This window comes from Carettochelys insculpta, chromosome 21, assembly GCF_033958435.1.
Source record: "Carettochelys insculpta isolate YL-2023 chromosome 21, ASM3395843v1, whole genome shotgun sequence".
In the NCBI taxonomy this organism is placed as follows: Eukaryota; Metazoa; Chordata; order Testudines; family Carettochelyidae; genus Carettochelys; species Carettochelys insculpta.
This window is the reverse complement of record NC_134157.1, coordinates 13,392,057-13,407,945: the sequence shown is the minus strand read 5'-3', so window position 1 is coordinate 13,407,945 and position 15,889 is coordinate 13,392,057. Positions and strand designations below refer to the sequence as shown.

Sequence of the window (15,889 nt, the reverse complement as noted above, 5' to 3'; positions counted from 1 at the left end):
CATTCATTGCCACGGCAGGCTAAGGCAGGCACCCCAAACGCCTCAATGCACCAAGCCACAGGTGCAGTGCAGTGCAGAATAGACTGCTACTGGCTGGCTTGCCAGGTGGAGCTGCTCGGCAGGGAGCAGACAAGCTGGGGGTCCCAGGAGCGACACGATGGCTAGCCAGAAGAGGCTGCAAAGTGGAGTCAATCTGTGGGCCCACAGGGGCAATCTGGCTGTTAAGACTGGAGGTGGGTACTGAGTACGTCCCCCCACCCCGGAAGCAGTTGCACAGCTTCCGATAATCCGTTCCAGCCCTACCTTTGTACCATATGATCTGGGGAGGGGGTGCCCCGGAAACGTGGCACTCCAGTATTGCGTCTTCTCCCAGGCGGGCCAGCACAACAGGGGTCACCGCAGCGACGTGGGGAGGTTCTGCATACCAGACACACACACAAAGCACTCTTCCACGAGTACACAAGCATACCCCAGAAAGACCACGTCCCCGGGGACGACAGGCGTGGAGACAAAGCCCTAGTTTGGGAGCCATGTTCCCTCTCACTTTTCCCCCACCCTGTAGCCGAAGGAATTCCGTTAGGTGCACCAGTGTGGAGATATTGGTGCACATAACAAAGTTTGTGCGGTGGGAGTGGGGCCAAGGGGCTCTGAGTGCATGGAGGGGGTCAGGCCTGGCTGAGATGGAGGGGGTGCAGGCTCTGGGGTGGGGCTGAGGAGGAGGGGCTCAAGGATGGGACCGAAGGTTAGGGTGCAAGGGCTCTATCTGGGAGTCTGAGGTGGGTCAGGGGCCAGCAATGGAGGGCGGGGTACAGAGGCGTGGGTGGGGCCAGGCCAGGGCACGGGAGCTCTGGAGTTGGGCTGCTCCAGGCATGGGCACCAGAGCCGCAGTTGCATTCAGGCTGAAGGAGAGGGGCCTGGTTCAGGCCACCCCTCCCCAGCCACCAAGCTGGAAACCAGATTGGGGGTGGGGTGGCCCTCTTCCCCACCTTGAGCCCCTGCACGGTGATAAGCAGGCAGCTGTGCAGCCACACATCTTACAGGGAACATAGGTTGGGAGCCCACCACCCACCCCAGCACCCCAAGGGCAAAGGCCTGTGGCAGCGGTTCCCAACCTTGCCAGTTACACGGCGCAGTTCAGTGAGACAAACAATTCCACGGCACACCCATTTGTTACTTGTGCATGCGCGTGCGCGTGCGAGCACTTAAACCAGGTCCCTGCTCCAACATGCTCTCGCCCTCCCTCCCTCCCCACTTGCCACAGCAGGGGGGTGGGATGGGCTCTCTGCCAGCCCGTTGGGCCTGGGAAGCAGCATTTCAGCTGCCTCCTGGTGCGACTGGGCTCCTGCGGGGTCGACAACTTCCCCTCGCAGCCACTCTGCAAAGAGCCACTGTGAAGGGAAATTGAGCAACCTCGGGCCAGCTGGGACTCAGGCCGGCAGCCCTGCTGCTAGACCCCAGCTGGCGCAGGGTCATCAATCCACACCCCGAGCGCACCCTATGGTGGCTCTGCAAAGAGCAACAGCCTGTGTGCATGGACAGTTCTCAGGACACACCCATGTGCTGCGGCACACCGACTGAAAACCACTGACCTATGCGCACTGTTCTGCAGAGATACCCTGCAATGCCCAGCAACAGACCGCAGCCGCCAGTCTCCCACACCCAGAGGATACCACTCACTGGAAGAGTTGCTGGCACCTCCCCCTACCAAGGAGAAGGTGTTAGAGTGAACCTTCCTTCTCCCTAGCCTGTCTGACGCGTGGTTCCCCCAACCTGCCCAACTCTGGTTTATGCCATGGAATTATTTTGCCAGACAGGGCCGAGCCATCGCTTTTCAGAGGGTGCTGTGGCACGCCAGCTCCATCACAGGTCTGAAGGCAAAGTCTTGAAGGTCACCCAAAAAAAGCCTTATGAATCATTATTTGTATTGCAGCAAGACACCGCAGCTCAGCTTCACAGGGAACACTGGCTGGTACCTGTGTACTCTAGGATTACTGTCTGCTCGTCCCAGCCAATCCGATTGGCAGCAAAGCAGCTGTAATTCCCAGCATCCTCAGGGACAGCCTCCTTGATTATCAGGGTGCCCTGAGCATCTACGAGAACCCTGGATCAAGAAAGAAAAGAGAGGGGGCTGCAGGGAAAGTTTACCATAAAAACAAAGCTCAGAAAAAAATGAGAAAATGGGGCAGGACTTGCCATAAAAATTGTCCTCACCCTTTTCCTAAATGAAAAGCTAAAGGGGAATTGACAGATCGAGTTTGTCCCCCAAAGGCATAAAACATATACTTGCTTAAGCAGAAATGTGGCCTAACAAAGAAAGTGATTTCATGAATATGCAAAAAAAAAAATCAGTATTTTTTTTTACTTTTTGTTGTTCTGTAAAGTAAAACGAAAAACATATCAAAACTGTCGAATCCTGTGCTAACAGGCTGAGCCTAAAAGTGAAATTTGTTGAAAACTGATGATAAACAAACATCAAAACTAAGTTTATTTCCATGCCCCGCCAGCACCCGCAACTAGTGCTAAACACCAGGTGTGAAAAGTGAGTTTGATTTTTAACACATTTTCACAGCCTCCAGGGCTTTAACTGTTATTGTTATTAGCAGCACAGAAAAGGACGCACATTATTTTTTAAAAAATATATATATTAATTTTCACCAGAGTTTTTATCGTCTTGACATGCTGCTAATTCCTTGCAGATTACCCCTTTATCAGCTCTCCCCAGGTCTGTCAACCACAAGAAACCCTTCTCTGTTTTTTTATGGGACTCCTCTACTACTCATCTAATATTCCCCAAAAGAAGCAGATGGACATGGCGAACAGGCGGAAGTGAACAAATGCGACTCAGCAAACTCCTCTGGCACTGCAGAGCCCTCTTCAGCCCAGGCACAGAAGGTGAGTGCTGCTGTAGCCCCGCCCCTCTGGCACTGCAACAATCACCAAGGGACCACTTCTTCCATCTCATGACGCTAAGGGCTAGAGCAGGGATGTGCAAACTACAGCCCCCGGGGCCACATCCAGTCCCTCAGCTATTTCAATCTGGCTCTCGAGCTCCCGCTGGTGGGTGGAGTCTGGGGCCTGCTCTGCACAGGCTTTGGCGCTGCGCAGCTCCCAGAAGCAACAGCATATCCCCCCCTTCAGCTCCTTAGCAAAGGGGCAGACCAAGAGCTCTGTGTGCTGCCGCGGTCCCAAGCCCTGCCTCCACAGCGCCCAATGGCTAGCACCATGGCCAATGGGAGCGGAAGGGTGACGCCTGCGGAGAGGACAGCGAACAGAGCAGGAGGAAGGACATGCTGCTGCTTGAGTTAAGCACTGGCTCAAGCTGTGGATGGCACCCCAAGGCCCTCCCCATCACACCCTCTAAACTCCTTGGTCCATCCCAGAGCACCCTCCTACTCCTCAAACCCCTTATCCCGGGCCCCACTCAAGAGCCTGCATCCCCACCCGGAGGCCTCACCCGCTCCTGCAGCCCGCCCCCTCTTTCTTGAGCATTAGTGGCCTGCCAAACTATGGCCATACCCTGATGAGGTCCTCAGTTTGCCCACCTCAGCACTAGAGCCTTGCAAACTCCTGTCACAAACACTGACCACACCTCTGCCCTCAGCCCCTTTACTAGCATGGGGCTGGCTTGTAGCGTAGCCTGGGCTGCAGCATCGTTTTATAAACCGGGCTAAACACTTTGGTCTGACTAAACTGGCTGCCGCCAGCAGGAGGTCTGGGAAGCCTTATACCCAATACGCTGTGGCTCGCATGTGGTGGAGAAGGCACGGCCTCCTTCTCCCTACCCTCCTAAGTCTCAGGCTGCTCTGCTGAGCTGGGCTGACCCGCTACGGCTTGCGCTGAAGTCAAGAGCAAGGCGCTGATATCAGGTTACCTGCCGTCCTTTTCCAGGGCCCGGTCCCATCGTTTCCAGGAGATTCGGGGCACAGGGTGGCCCAGCGCTGTGCAGTTGAGCCTCACCTCCCTGCCCCTGGTGAATGATTGTGAGCTCGGGGAAACCCTTACGCGAGGCGCCTCTGCACACAGAGAAAAAGAAGGTCTCAGACCCCAGACATCTGCTCCCCACCTCCTGCCGCAGGGGAGAAGCACGGGGCTAGCAGAAGGCAAGAAAGGCAGAGAGCAGTGCAACAGGGCTTCTGGCATGGCGGTATTCCTCTGATCTGGCCTTGCCACTGGCGGTGGGGGCTCCGGGGCTACTATACAGTGCTGCTCCCTCCCCCCACCACTGCTGAAAGGGGGGGCAGTGAAGTGAAGGGGTCATCCTAGGGATCACAGAGCAACAGGGGGCACAGTCACGCTCTGCCCCCACCTTAGGTCCCGTTTAGTCAATGGAAATATCAGCCTGCCCCTCCTAGTTCTGTTGGGATGCAGGTAAATAAAGCAGCGAGCTCCTGGCCTGCAGTCCCCCGAGTAAGCTCATAGCAGTTGCCAAGAGAGGTCCCTTTACAACAACCAGATGGATCTCTGGCTTTGGGAGCTGGCCCAGGAAACAGGAGTCCCAGAGACTCAAAGCATCACTTGTTTTGCTGGTGCACCAGGCTCACTCTGACGTCAGTGACAAGTGACTTTCACCGAGCACCAAGGTGGTGCTTCTGCCCATGTACCGCCATACAGGACGACACAGGCCCTGTAGGACTCCTGGACCTGGCTCCGATCCTGCTGAGCTGTGGCATGTTCTGGAGAAGCAAACAGGCATGTTCCCCTTCTTCAGCTCAGACTCTACGGCAGCGATACTCACTCTGAGACTCGGGAGCCACAAGCGGCTTTCCTGTGCCTCTTTGCAACACACAGTATTAAAAAGTGCTGATTTAACTATGAGCTAATCTAAGCTATTAGCCAACTGGGATTCTTCTACTCTGTTAGTATCACCTATTGGAGAATAGCCGGCCAGTCGTTTTGCTGTGAGAAATATAAACATATAGAAAGAGAGAACAAATGACATAACGAATTCACATGACTTTGGCGCTTTTGGGTCATGCTGACTGCTAGTTTGGCTCCTGAAGCACTGAGCAGTGTTCCTTGTAAGCTCAGTGCTCTGGCAGCCACCTAGGAGCGATTCAGGTGCTGCTCAGCTGACCAGCCGAGCACCCACAGCCATCCACAGCTGCAAGAAGGTGCTTTGACAGGTGGTGCCCAGCTGCTCATGCTTTGGTGCACATAACAACATTTATTCTGCCGTTTGATAGAAAGAAACAGAGGGAACCCTGGTAATGGGGTCTGCGAATCATTGCTCCAAGGGATTTCAGTCCCAGCCAAGAGCAGGTTAGCGTTGCGCCAGGAGGCTCAAATATGGCGCAGAGACAGAACAGCTTACCCTGAACAAAGAGCCAGATGGAAGCATTAGCTGTCCCATGGCCATTACTCGCCGTGCATTCGTACCGGCCGCCATCACCCAGCTGGACACTGGCAATCTCCAGCGAGAGGTTCTGCAGGATCCTCACCCGTCCCTTGTCCGGCTGCAGCACCTTCCCGTCCCGACTCCAAGTCAGATTGTAAGCAGTGTCTCCGGAGACTGGGCAAGACATGACCACTGCTTCTCCCGGCAATACCGTGATGTTCCCAGGGGGCACCAAGAATGGAGGCGGCTCTGTGTGGAGAATAGCAACCAGCGGGCTCCACTTATCCAGTCAGCTGGCCCCCAGGCACCCTGCTGGAGTCATTTCCAAACCATCACTCAGAGGTTCTGATGTGGCAGCGCTGAGCTCAACCATTACATATCGGAAACAAAGCCCAGGGCAGAGCCCTCCTTGCAGCATGTTCTGTGCAAGACTGGTCTGAGGCTGTCCCCGCCCAAGTGCCCCTTGTCCGCTCCGGTACTGACCTGTGACCGAGAGGTAGCCGCGAGCTCGTGCTGCCCCGGCTTGGCTAACAGCCGTGCACTCATAAAAACCTTCATCACTTCCAGAAACCACAGGGATCTCCCAGCTGCTGGTCCCAGAATCCCTGGGAGAAACCAAGCAAAGGACCCCCATAAGACTGCTGAAGAAGATCCCCGACTCTCCTCCTTCAGCACTGGCTGTGGTTTTCAAAAGCAGCTCGCCATTTGCACTGCCTGAGTTCTGGGCAGCTCCCCCACAAGTTGCTGAAAGGCGCCAGACCGGCCACATGCAGATCCTCAGCGGTTTTTGATGACTGGGACTCTTTAAGACAGGGCTGGGCAAAATACAGCCTGTGGGCCATACCCAGCCTCCCAAGCCACTAGGTGTGGCCCGCGGACGCAGCAGGGAGCCTAGGGCCTGCCCCCTGCTCAGACAAGCAGTTGTGAGCCCAGGGGGAGCGGCTTCACATGCCGCTGCCCCGCCCCCTGAACAATCTCATTGGCTGGTTTCTGGCCAATGGGAGCTAACACTTATAATTAACATCCTGGCCAGTGCTACCTATATTTGTATGAGACTAATGTGGGTTTGGGGAAATTGCAAAGTAACTGACTTACTTCAGTAGAGCCTAAGACGTACCTGAAAAGTTGATCCTTTCCAAGCATCTCCCCGCCCCGGCTGAGCTTCAGTCGGAAGGGGATATCACTGTGGGCAGAGCAGGTGATGAGCAGTGACTGGTTGTGGTAAGCCTGGATTTTCCTGGGCATGATCACTTTGGGTAGACCTGGGTCATTGGGGAGGGAGGGAGAGAGAGATTGAGAGTCTACAGCTCTCAGAAACAGAACACTGAGGATTCAACTGGGGAGAGGGAAAAAAAAACATGAAAAAAGCAAACTGGACCCTCGTGCTGAAGCAGAACTGTCTTTGTTTTAGAGAATGAGCAATCCCCGATTGGCGGCTGCTGCTTTGTTCTACTATCTCAGTATAACAGCTAACGTGAGGGCCCCATTCTGTAAGGAGCAGGTCCTACTGCAATGATTGGTTGACTTGCAGGATATTCTTCAGGCACAAGGTCTCCGGGTGTTCTGCAGAGCACCAGAGAAGATGTGGTTCTGGTAAACAATGGAGACTAAGCTGAATCTTAAGCTGTGAAGAAATCTGTTTGTTCATGGTTCTAACTGCAGCTGTTTGGGTTTAATAAAAACCTTCTGTCTCAGAAAGGCTGCAATCCCATAGTCTATGACGACACCAGCTACTCCTCTCACTCTCTAGGTATTTATATCATATGTATCACTATTATACCTGCATCACCCATGCTTGCAAATAGCAGCCTCATGCCTGGAGCCAAACAGAACAAACTTCTCCCTGCCTTTCCCACAAATTTATACTAAATGTGTAACCACTGGCTATGCCTCCTCAAAACAGACCAGGCAGCCTCAAACGTCTCACCCAGATGATGGCTACAGCTTGCACTCAGGGAAGAGTGGACAGATGAATCCCTCAAGACTGGTGGGGTCCTAGAAGGGAGGGGGTATTAGAGAAATGCCCCTGCACATGTTCATTCAGAACCTGGGACATTACACCTACCCCCCGCCCCTTTCCTGGGTGATTTCAGGCATCTGCAAACAGAATGAATAAAAGCTGTCTGTCTGTTGGAGAGGTACCAAAGGGCTTCAAGACAAGAGCTCCAAACCTCTTCCACTGGGACCATATATGACAGTTACTCACCAGGGACCACACTCGTGTAGGCGACGCCAGACACACGCTGCAATGGGTGCCCTTCTGGGTCTTCCCCTGTCACTTTCAGCAAGAAGCTTCCTGTGGGTGTCTGGAAGTGGGGGCTCACCCAGAGCTGGCTGGAGGAGTCACTGGTGAAAGGACGCATCGGCAGTGAGGTGAGAGGCTGGCCAGAGCCGTTATACAGCTCCAAGCCTTTCAGGTGCCCTGGAGGCTCCAAGCCAGTGCAGTTAATCAGCACAGAAGAAGGAAGCCCTGCAGAGATGGGAGTAGGGGAGCGGAGAAGGGCCGTGGGGAAGATGGAATGCATCCAGGTCAGAGGGATTGTAAAGCACTGCGTCATTTCTTCTCTGCCGCACACATCACCCCCATAATTCCTGGTGCTCAGCAACTACATGGCCGGCAGCCCTGCTCTCTCCCATGCCATTGTTACCTTGGGATCCCCAGCCGGTCTGCAGCCTCAGCTTGTAGTTTGATCAGACTCTCAGGGCAGGGGCTGCTTTTGTTCTATGTTTGTACAGCACCTAGCACAATGGGGCCTGGTCTGTGCTTGGGGCCCATAGGCACCACCAGCATATAAACAACCACACCTGCCAGCTCCAGGCTGGATTGCTGCAGCAAGCTGTACTCAAAGCTGCCCTGACGTCCACTCCACTCGAAGCTTCAGCACAGGTGGAACTTTGCAGCTTGCTCCTGGAGCCCAGCAGAGCAGCAGCTCCCCATGCACCTTAGGCTCCATTTGCTCTTTACCACCCTGTGCCTGACGGCTCTCGCTGTCCCCATCACACATCCTCCATGTACGCGCGCTCCAGTGAAAGCGCAGGCAGTACCGTGCACCGGCCTTTCTCTGGGACGGGTTACGTCAAACGTAGGCTGGGAGGAAAAGCTGGCTCGGAAATCAATGGCACTGACGCCCGTGATCCTCACCGAGTGGCGACCACTGCTCTGGATCTGAAAGCCAGACACAGCAAATGGAGACTTAATGTTAGCCCAGGTAACAACGGCGTAGCTCTGACTTCGGAGGGCGGAGTGAAGGGCAAAGCTGCTTTCTGGGCAAGCACACACCTCCTTCTGCAGCCCAGGAGAACCACAACGGAGTGAGAGAACCAGTGAAATGCAGGTGGGGAAATCTTTATGTTCAGCAAGGCCAAACTCTCTATGGCAAAAGGGAGCATTTCCATTGACTTTGGTGGAGCTTCACCCTGACGCCAGTAGAGAAACTGGCCCTGGGACTTCTGGAGTTGACTTCAAAGCGCTGTTGGCCAATTGCCACCTTACAGGGACGTCCCAAACCCCTATTTATCCCAGGCACTTGGCTTTCCTTAGACCCCTGTGAAGTATTCCCCATGGTACTGGGGGTGGAAGGGGAAAATCCAGTGCCTAGGTCAGCCTCAATTCCTACACTAGGGCCAGTTATCACCAGGGATGCAGCTGCCAGAGTAAAGGACTAGGGAAGCAACACTTGGTGCTACAGGGAAGGGCACAGAGGCTGGTACCAGTTAAAGAGGCAGCTGCAGCTTCTCCACCCCATAGAGGGCATAGGCCAGAGGTTCCAAGCTGGGGATGACACCAAAGCTGTATTCTGTATGTTGCTCCATCTCTCTTGGCATGGCCAGACATGAGCAGGATGGGCAGGCAGAAGAACCTCTCAGTCAAAGGGGTGTGGCTGCTCTACAATCCTGGCCTAGAGAGACCCTGGCCCAGCAATTCTGTGCAGTTCCATCCTACCTTGACTGACCACACTCCCGGCTGGTGGGGCTTGACGGTCAGCACCTTGGCGGAGTTTGGGATGTTGAGGTGTTCCTCCAGGCCCCTGCCCTTCTGAAGGGTCTTCCCTGCACCAGCACACAGAATCCTTGGGTTAGCACCTCAGGCTCCCTGCTCCCCAGGAGGGACACCCCACCCCTGCCACATGTAGTCAGTGGCTTCCCAACAAACCATGCCTGACAATCTGCCCATTGGGGCCCACCCAGGACAGAGGAAGGTGGAAGACTGGTCCCTGAGCTGCCCATTCTCAGCAGGTGTCACTGCGCAGCCTCCAGGGGTATTTTCTGCCCAGCATCAGACCCTTTCTTTGGCACTGTATTGCCACACCTGACAGACCCAGGAGCTCTCTTTTCCCACCGGGTTTTAGCATCACTTCCAACACTGCTACTGCCTTCACCAACCTTGTGCACCTGGTGGAAATCACCTGAGATCCCAGCATGTTCCCTAGTCATGCCCCACTAGCAGCCACTTTTGCTGGAAGGGAAACCTGCTCAGTTTTGCTGGAATTGGCTCATATTTTCCTCAGCCTTTTCTCTAAGGAGGACACCTGCCCACTCAGTGGCCCTTCCTCCTCCTACATGGGACCACACACCTATCTACCCAGCTCCCCCTTGACTCACTGTAAAGGCTCACAGCCTCACGGCCTCTCAGTCCTTTCCATGGGACCCAGACGGCTGGAAGGATCAACTCATTCACAGCCCATTTACCTGTACCACTCCCTACCCCGCTCCGAGCCCTCATATCCCTCATGCCCTCAGAGGTCCCTGCAGGTCCTTCGCTCACACTGTGCACTGACAAAGCCCCAGAAAAGCTAGGCACATAGGGTCATTACAGAGGCTGAGGAGCTGTTACTGCTCAGTGGCATTTGTCAGTTGGCAGCATGGAAGAAAAGCCCTGAAGGAATTGGGGAAAAGCAGCTCTTATAAAATGAACGTATGAATCCAGCCTGGAAGGGGGGACACTTGGGAGCTTAACGAGACCTTTACAGCTCATGACTTTTTGCTGAACATATTTTTGCCCTGTGGCTGGTCATTCTCAGAGCAGCTCAGTCTGGTTAGTCTCTGGTTTCAGTCTCCCCCATCCAACATCCCCCGACCCCAGTTGGATCCCCAAAGAGGCTGAACTTAAGACCCTTCTAGCACTACACCCCAGCTCTCACACTTGAGCCAGCACACCCGCAACCACCATCGGATGCTCACTGGGTTCTCCCCATGGCCAGAACCGTCCGCTCTGCCAGAGCTGGGACCTGCTTGTTGACATTGCCCTGATACGTACCTGACGGATCCCTGACTTCGATCTCTGGAGCAGGGCCACTCACGGAGATGGTGACTTCTTTCAGGCTGGGGTCAAAGGGAACCAGCCAGGTGTGTTCTCCCCCCCGCTCGTGGTCTGTGGACAGCAGGTGGACTTTGGACGCCTGAATAGCCTCTTCCACCCATTTCAGCACCTGCAGGGCAAAGGGGGTGATGCAGAGCAGGAGCACAGGAATGGGAGGTGCCTTAGATGCGGTCCTCTCCTATCACAGGCCAGCCTGCCATGAACCTGGGTGGGCCAGGATGCACAGCCATTGAGATATTGCTGCTGGGGTGGCTGCCTCTCATCCCACAGTGCTGGAGTGGTCAAAGTCCAGGTGCAAAGTAGGCAGGGGAAATACACACTGGATGTGTACAGAGATGAGTTCAGCTATGGGAGCAGAAAGGACAGAGCTCTTTCCAAGGCTCACTATGAAGCTCTTCAGCTTCAGCTCAGCAGAAGGGTGCAGCCAGGTTCTTGCAGGTAAAGCCCGCTGACCCTTTATGGGTACCGTGCACACCCCAGCCAGCACAGTGCCCATTGCGAGCTCTCACGGGGAAGCGAGCAGGCTAGGCAGGGCCCAGGGCTGTATCTGAAGCTCCACTATGGCCAAAGGGTGAGACAAACATGTTTGGATGGAGCACAGCGTGTGTGATGCGAGACATTCCCAGGACATGGCAGTATGGGAGGTGAGGGAGGTGGGACAGCTAGATCAGACAGCACAGGACAGAGCCAGTCTCCCAAGCACTTTCTTTGCTCCTTCCCCCTTTTCTCACACTGCCCCATCATTTCAGTCCAGGCACTGCTGTCTTTGGCCACAGTCATGAATGAACGCAGGGAAAGGGTTAACCCTTGCAGATACAGCTCTCTGCAGTGGGCAGTTAGATAAGCCAATGCGAGGAAGAGACATTCTTTTAAACTGAAAACAATTGCAGTCTGATGGGTCTTCCTCTGGATCCATGGCTGGGAGAGACCAAAATGCTTGAATGAATCCAGTAAATCTCCTGACCATCTCAAAATCAGCCACAGATGTGTGAGTAGAATGGAAATGTTTAGTTAGACGTGATCAGGCGATGGTTATTTTGAAATTGGTGGGGGCTTTTTCAGGTTCTCTGGTTAATGATTTGATTCTTTCCCCTGTACTCTAACTTCTAAGCTGAATCCCAGGCAAGTAATTCTCTGTGCTGCAACTGAAATATTTGAGTTGTTTCCTCTTGTTTTCTGAATAAATCACCTTTTATAAGGCAATGATTTGATCTCTGTCTTCCAGGGAAGGATCTGTGTATATTCATGCCATAGACTGAAAGGGCAGCTATCAAATTTCAGCTCTTTGTTTCCAAGCTCTCTTCTAAGGGAGGGTTAAGAGCATGGGGTTTACCCCACAGAGAGACATCCCAAGTGTGTCTTCCAGGGTAAAAGGGTTTTTTTGCACTTGCGTATGGGAATCTGTCACCAAGGAGAGCTTTTTAAAGCAGATCCTATAAGAGGCAAGGTATTTTTAAGGTTTTTGTGGGACCTCACTTTCTGCACGCGAAGTGTCCAAGTGGGGAGGCAGCCCTGACAGTCATGTAGATCAGAAAAGTGGCCTCCTGTGAAAGTCCTGTAGGGGTTTGAGTGCCAGCAGGGGCCACTCATGGAGGGGAGGGAGCATGTGACACCCAGACACTGTGAGCAGGAGGGGCAAGGGGGAGTAGTGGGGGGCATCGTGCCCAGAGCAAGGGTTGGATCCCCCACACTCACTCACAGTGGCAGAGATGGGGAGAAGCAGAGCAGTGCGGCTCCACTCCTTCCCACTCCCAACCATGTCACTCGAGGAGGGACAGGCCGACCTTCGCACTCACTGTCAGGAAGCAGAGTGACATGGCTGAGAGCCTGAGAGGGCATTGTCCTGGCCCTCCCCCAGGATAAGGATGGCGCAGGGAGGAGTCATGGAGAACAGTCATGAGGCTTGGTGCCTCCTGTGTCCTTCCTCACCAGTCGCTGCTGAGCGCTGGACTCCAGGCCCTGCTCCCTATGGGCCTTGCACACATTGGAGTGACAGGATTGCAGGGGGGTTAGATATGGATACAGAAATACAGCTCCCATTCCCCTCTCACATCACCCAGGGCAATAACCAGGCTAAGGGAGCCCTTCCTCCACAGCAGAGTTCAGCAGCACTGAACCAGCCTCTCCTAGCCAGGATTCCCAGCCCGTGGCACTGAGGAAATTCAGCTCCATGCTCTGACGCAGCCTTATGTGCGCCCTTGGGCAAGCAAATAGTCTATCTGGGCTGCAGTTTGCCACTGGTGCAAGGGGGCCAATAGTCCTGCCCTACCTCCCAGGGGGATGGCCGGGGAAATACACCACAGCCGTGGGATACTCAGGTACCATTACTTTAGTAACAGGCAGCTGCCTGAGTACTATAGATACCGTACCACCCCGATGTACAACTGCATTTATTGGTCCCAACGGCCCCTACAGATGGCCCTGGATAGAGGGAACAAGGAGAACAGTCTGTACAAAATCAAGGGCTAAATCCTCAGCGGGCACAACCCGAGGGGGCTCCTCTGATTGATACAGCCTCTCAGGGCTGTCCTTAGGATTTACAGGGCCCCGTGCCAGTCTTTACAGTGGTGCCCCCATGCCTGATGGTGAGGAAGGGAGACAACTTTTTAGAGCTGTGATTTTCTGATCTTCAGCAACACACATGAAATATTTTTAAAACAAATTTTAAACTAAGGTCCCATCGACTAAACACAAAAGTCAGTTCAGAAACTGACAGGCTATACCTGAGACTAGCAAATGCCAGTCAGCACCTTCATTACAGGTACAGTGTTCTACTAATAGGTCTGGCAGGCTTTTTCACTTGTCAGTAAACTAGATCCTCTTCGGAGGAAGCAGTGCCACCGAACAGGACTGGGAAGAGGCGGGTGGGTAGACGTTAAAATCCGGTGGTGCTCCAAATTTTCGCATGCCCTGTGTATTCTGCATGTGGGTAAGGACGGCCATGCAGCCTAGTTTATCCCAAACATGCTGGTTTACAGGTGCCTGAGCTGGAAGGGAGGCAGGGTGCAGGGAATAGAAGACAGCGACGAGGGCCGATCCTTTCCCATTACAAAGCAAACATGAACACTTGCTGATGTTAGAGGAATGAAAGAAGCTGGCGTAATTGTTATTGCCAGATGGCTCCCACGCAGCCGCTTGGAGCAGACGAGCAATTATTCTGCACCTTGCCCCTGGGAGCACTCATCAGTAGACTATGCAACAGCCAGCAGCTGGGAAGGGGAGAGGAAGGGAAGCAGGATGGCTCATCGCTTCAAAACTGTTGTACATAGACAAACGCTCGGCTCCCACGCCAGCCCTCCATGCACTTCACAGCCAGGCTGGGGTGGGACCGTCAAAGGCAGGGGTCTAAAGGCAGGCTCCTGGGTCCCTAGGGGACCTGCCTGATTTTCAAAGGTGTGGAGCACTCAAGAGCTCCCACTGAGGTCCTGGTTTTAAAGTCCTGGCCTTACTCCTGCACAGCCCAAGGGAAGGTATAATCTCTGTGCCTCAGGTGAGGAAAAAGACACCCAGAAACGTGTAGCACAACCTCACCGTGGATCATGCCAATCTCTCCAAGGCAGCCAGAATTAGACTGCAGGTCTGAAGAAACCCAGACTCCTACTTTAGCACTGAGCCAATCCCTCTTCTCGTAACCCCTGGAGCAAGGACAGGGAGTTATATGAGGACAGGGGCCTCACTTCTGGAGGCCCAAACCCCCTGCTAAGTCCCTCAAGGATACCAGTCCATGGCACAGCAACGTAAGACATCCCAGCATTTAATGTGAGTGCAGTAAAGACACAAAAGCCTTATACTACTAACTTGGTGAGTCTACCTGGGCTAAAGGGGATCAACAGCCTCTAGCCAGAAAACAAGAGGGGCTTATGGTCATTGTAATCCATCACCCCATCCCAGTCACCCAAAGCATAAAGGAGACTTTGAAAACAATCCAAGTCCACCATTCTCATGGGCAGGGCTGTTATAGGCCTGGTCCCAGGATTATGGGAGACAAGGGCAGGGAGGTGATCTCTGCTACAGGGCCAACTTCTCTTGGTCAGAGAGACAAGCTTTTGAGACATGCTGAGCTCTTCTTCAGGTCTGGGAAAGGTGCTCCGAGGGCCCCATCTAACTTCAAGATGCAGCAGCTTGTTTAGCACAAGAAGTGAGCACAAGAAGTGGACCAATCGACTGAAGTGGGCTATAAAAACCTCTCCAACCACAGGGAGAAAGACTAAAAAGGCTGGGAGGGGCGCTCTAGATTGTTGTCAGGAGCCATGAATCCTGTGTCCCTGTTCAGTCCCCGCTTTTCAGCATCTAGCAAAGACAGCAATTTAAGCTCAGCTTTCCATGGCATTGGGCAGGGCTCCTTTGCAGATAAGGACTGAGCGGTCAGCTCTGCAAAAAGTCTTCATCCAGGGAGACAAAGCAGTTTTTTCTTTTATTGTTTTCCTGCGTGAGTTCACTTGAGAACAGAGGCGCTCCCGACTGACAGGATTCAGGCCTTTTTCACTCACCTCCTTCACCTGTTGTTTATCCAGATGGAATATCTGCCCAGAGCTGGTAGCAGCAATTTCTTCGTACACTCGATACCCAGGGTGGCTTCTGTCCCCGCAATCCCCTGTCAGCACGAACACAACCTACCACAGCGAAACACAGGATGGCAGAGTCAGAGAAGTATGTCTCACCTGGAGAAATGCCGACTGTCCTCACTCCTTGCCCTCCAGAAGCAGGCTGGCATGTGCCAGCTACAATGTGAACAGGTGTTAGGAGAGACCGCTGCGTCTGTAGGTACGTCAAGAGGTAGTCAACAGAACAGGGGTGGGGAACCATTTTTGGGCCGGGGGCCAGTGACCCGCCAGAAAATCAGTCGGGGCCTCACAAAAGTGTGAAGCCCAAAATAACTCCTCGTTGACATGTCTCACTCCCCTCACGCTCCAGCCCATGAGCAGGGGGATGGAGCTGGGGGGACCAAGAGCCAGGGCTTCCCCCAGGCCAGATTAACTCTTCTGGGGACCAGGGGTGGGATAAAAATGGGGGTTCAGTGTTCGGGAGGGGGCTGCTGGGGAGCAGGTGTGGGAGGGAGGGTGCTGAGCGGGCAGTCTGTGCGGGGGTGCAGGAACAGGCTGGGTGGGTATTCGGATGCAGGAACAGGCTAAGGGTGGGAGAGAGGATTCAGGAGTGGGCTGGAGGTGAGTGTCTGGGCAGGAGGGAGGGTGCAGGAGTGGGGGACCGGGTGGAAGGGAGGGTACAGAAACAGG

The 15,889-nt window shown here is 54.0% G+C and overlaps 1 protein-coding gene across 1 annotated transcript in view; it reads right to left on the bottom strand.

The window, feature by feature from the left end:
* The window catches only part of HMCN2 (hemicentin 2), a 129,673-nt gene that overhangs the window by 103,244 nt on the left and 10,540 nt on the right, over positions 1-15,889 (bottom strand). The window contains exons 4-14 of the mRNA XM_075015857.1: positions 15,146-15,268; positions 10,593-10,764; positions 9,279-9,385; positions 8,381-8,501; positions 7,542-7,805; positions 6,453-6,597; positions 5,819-5,940; positions 5,312-5,584; positions 3,872-4,013; positions 1,974-2,101; positions 304-417 (exon numbers count right to left, since the gene is read on the bottom strand). Of these exons, the coding sequence (XP_074871958.1) occupies positions 304-417; positions 1,974-2,101; positions 3,872-4,013; positions 5,312-5,584; positions 5,819-5,940; positions 6,453-6,597; positions 7,542-7,805; positions 8,381-8,501; positions 9,279-9,385; positions 10,593-10,764; positions 15,146-15,268 (1,711 nt within the window). The remainder of the gene's footprint in view (positions 1-303; positions 418-1,973; positions 2,102-3,871; positions 4,014-5,311; positions 5,585-5,818; positions 5,941-6,452; positions 6,598-7,541; positions 7,806-8,380; positions 8,502-9,278; positions 9,386-10,592; positions 10,765-15,145; positions 15,269-15,889) is intronic.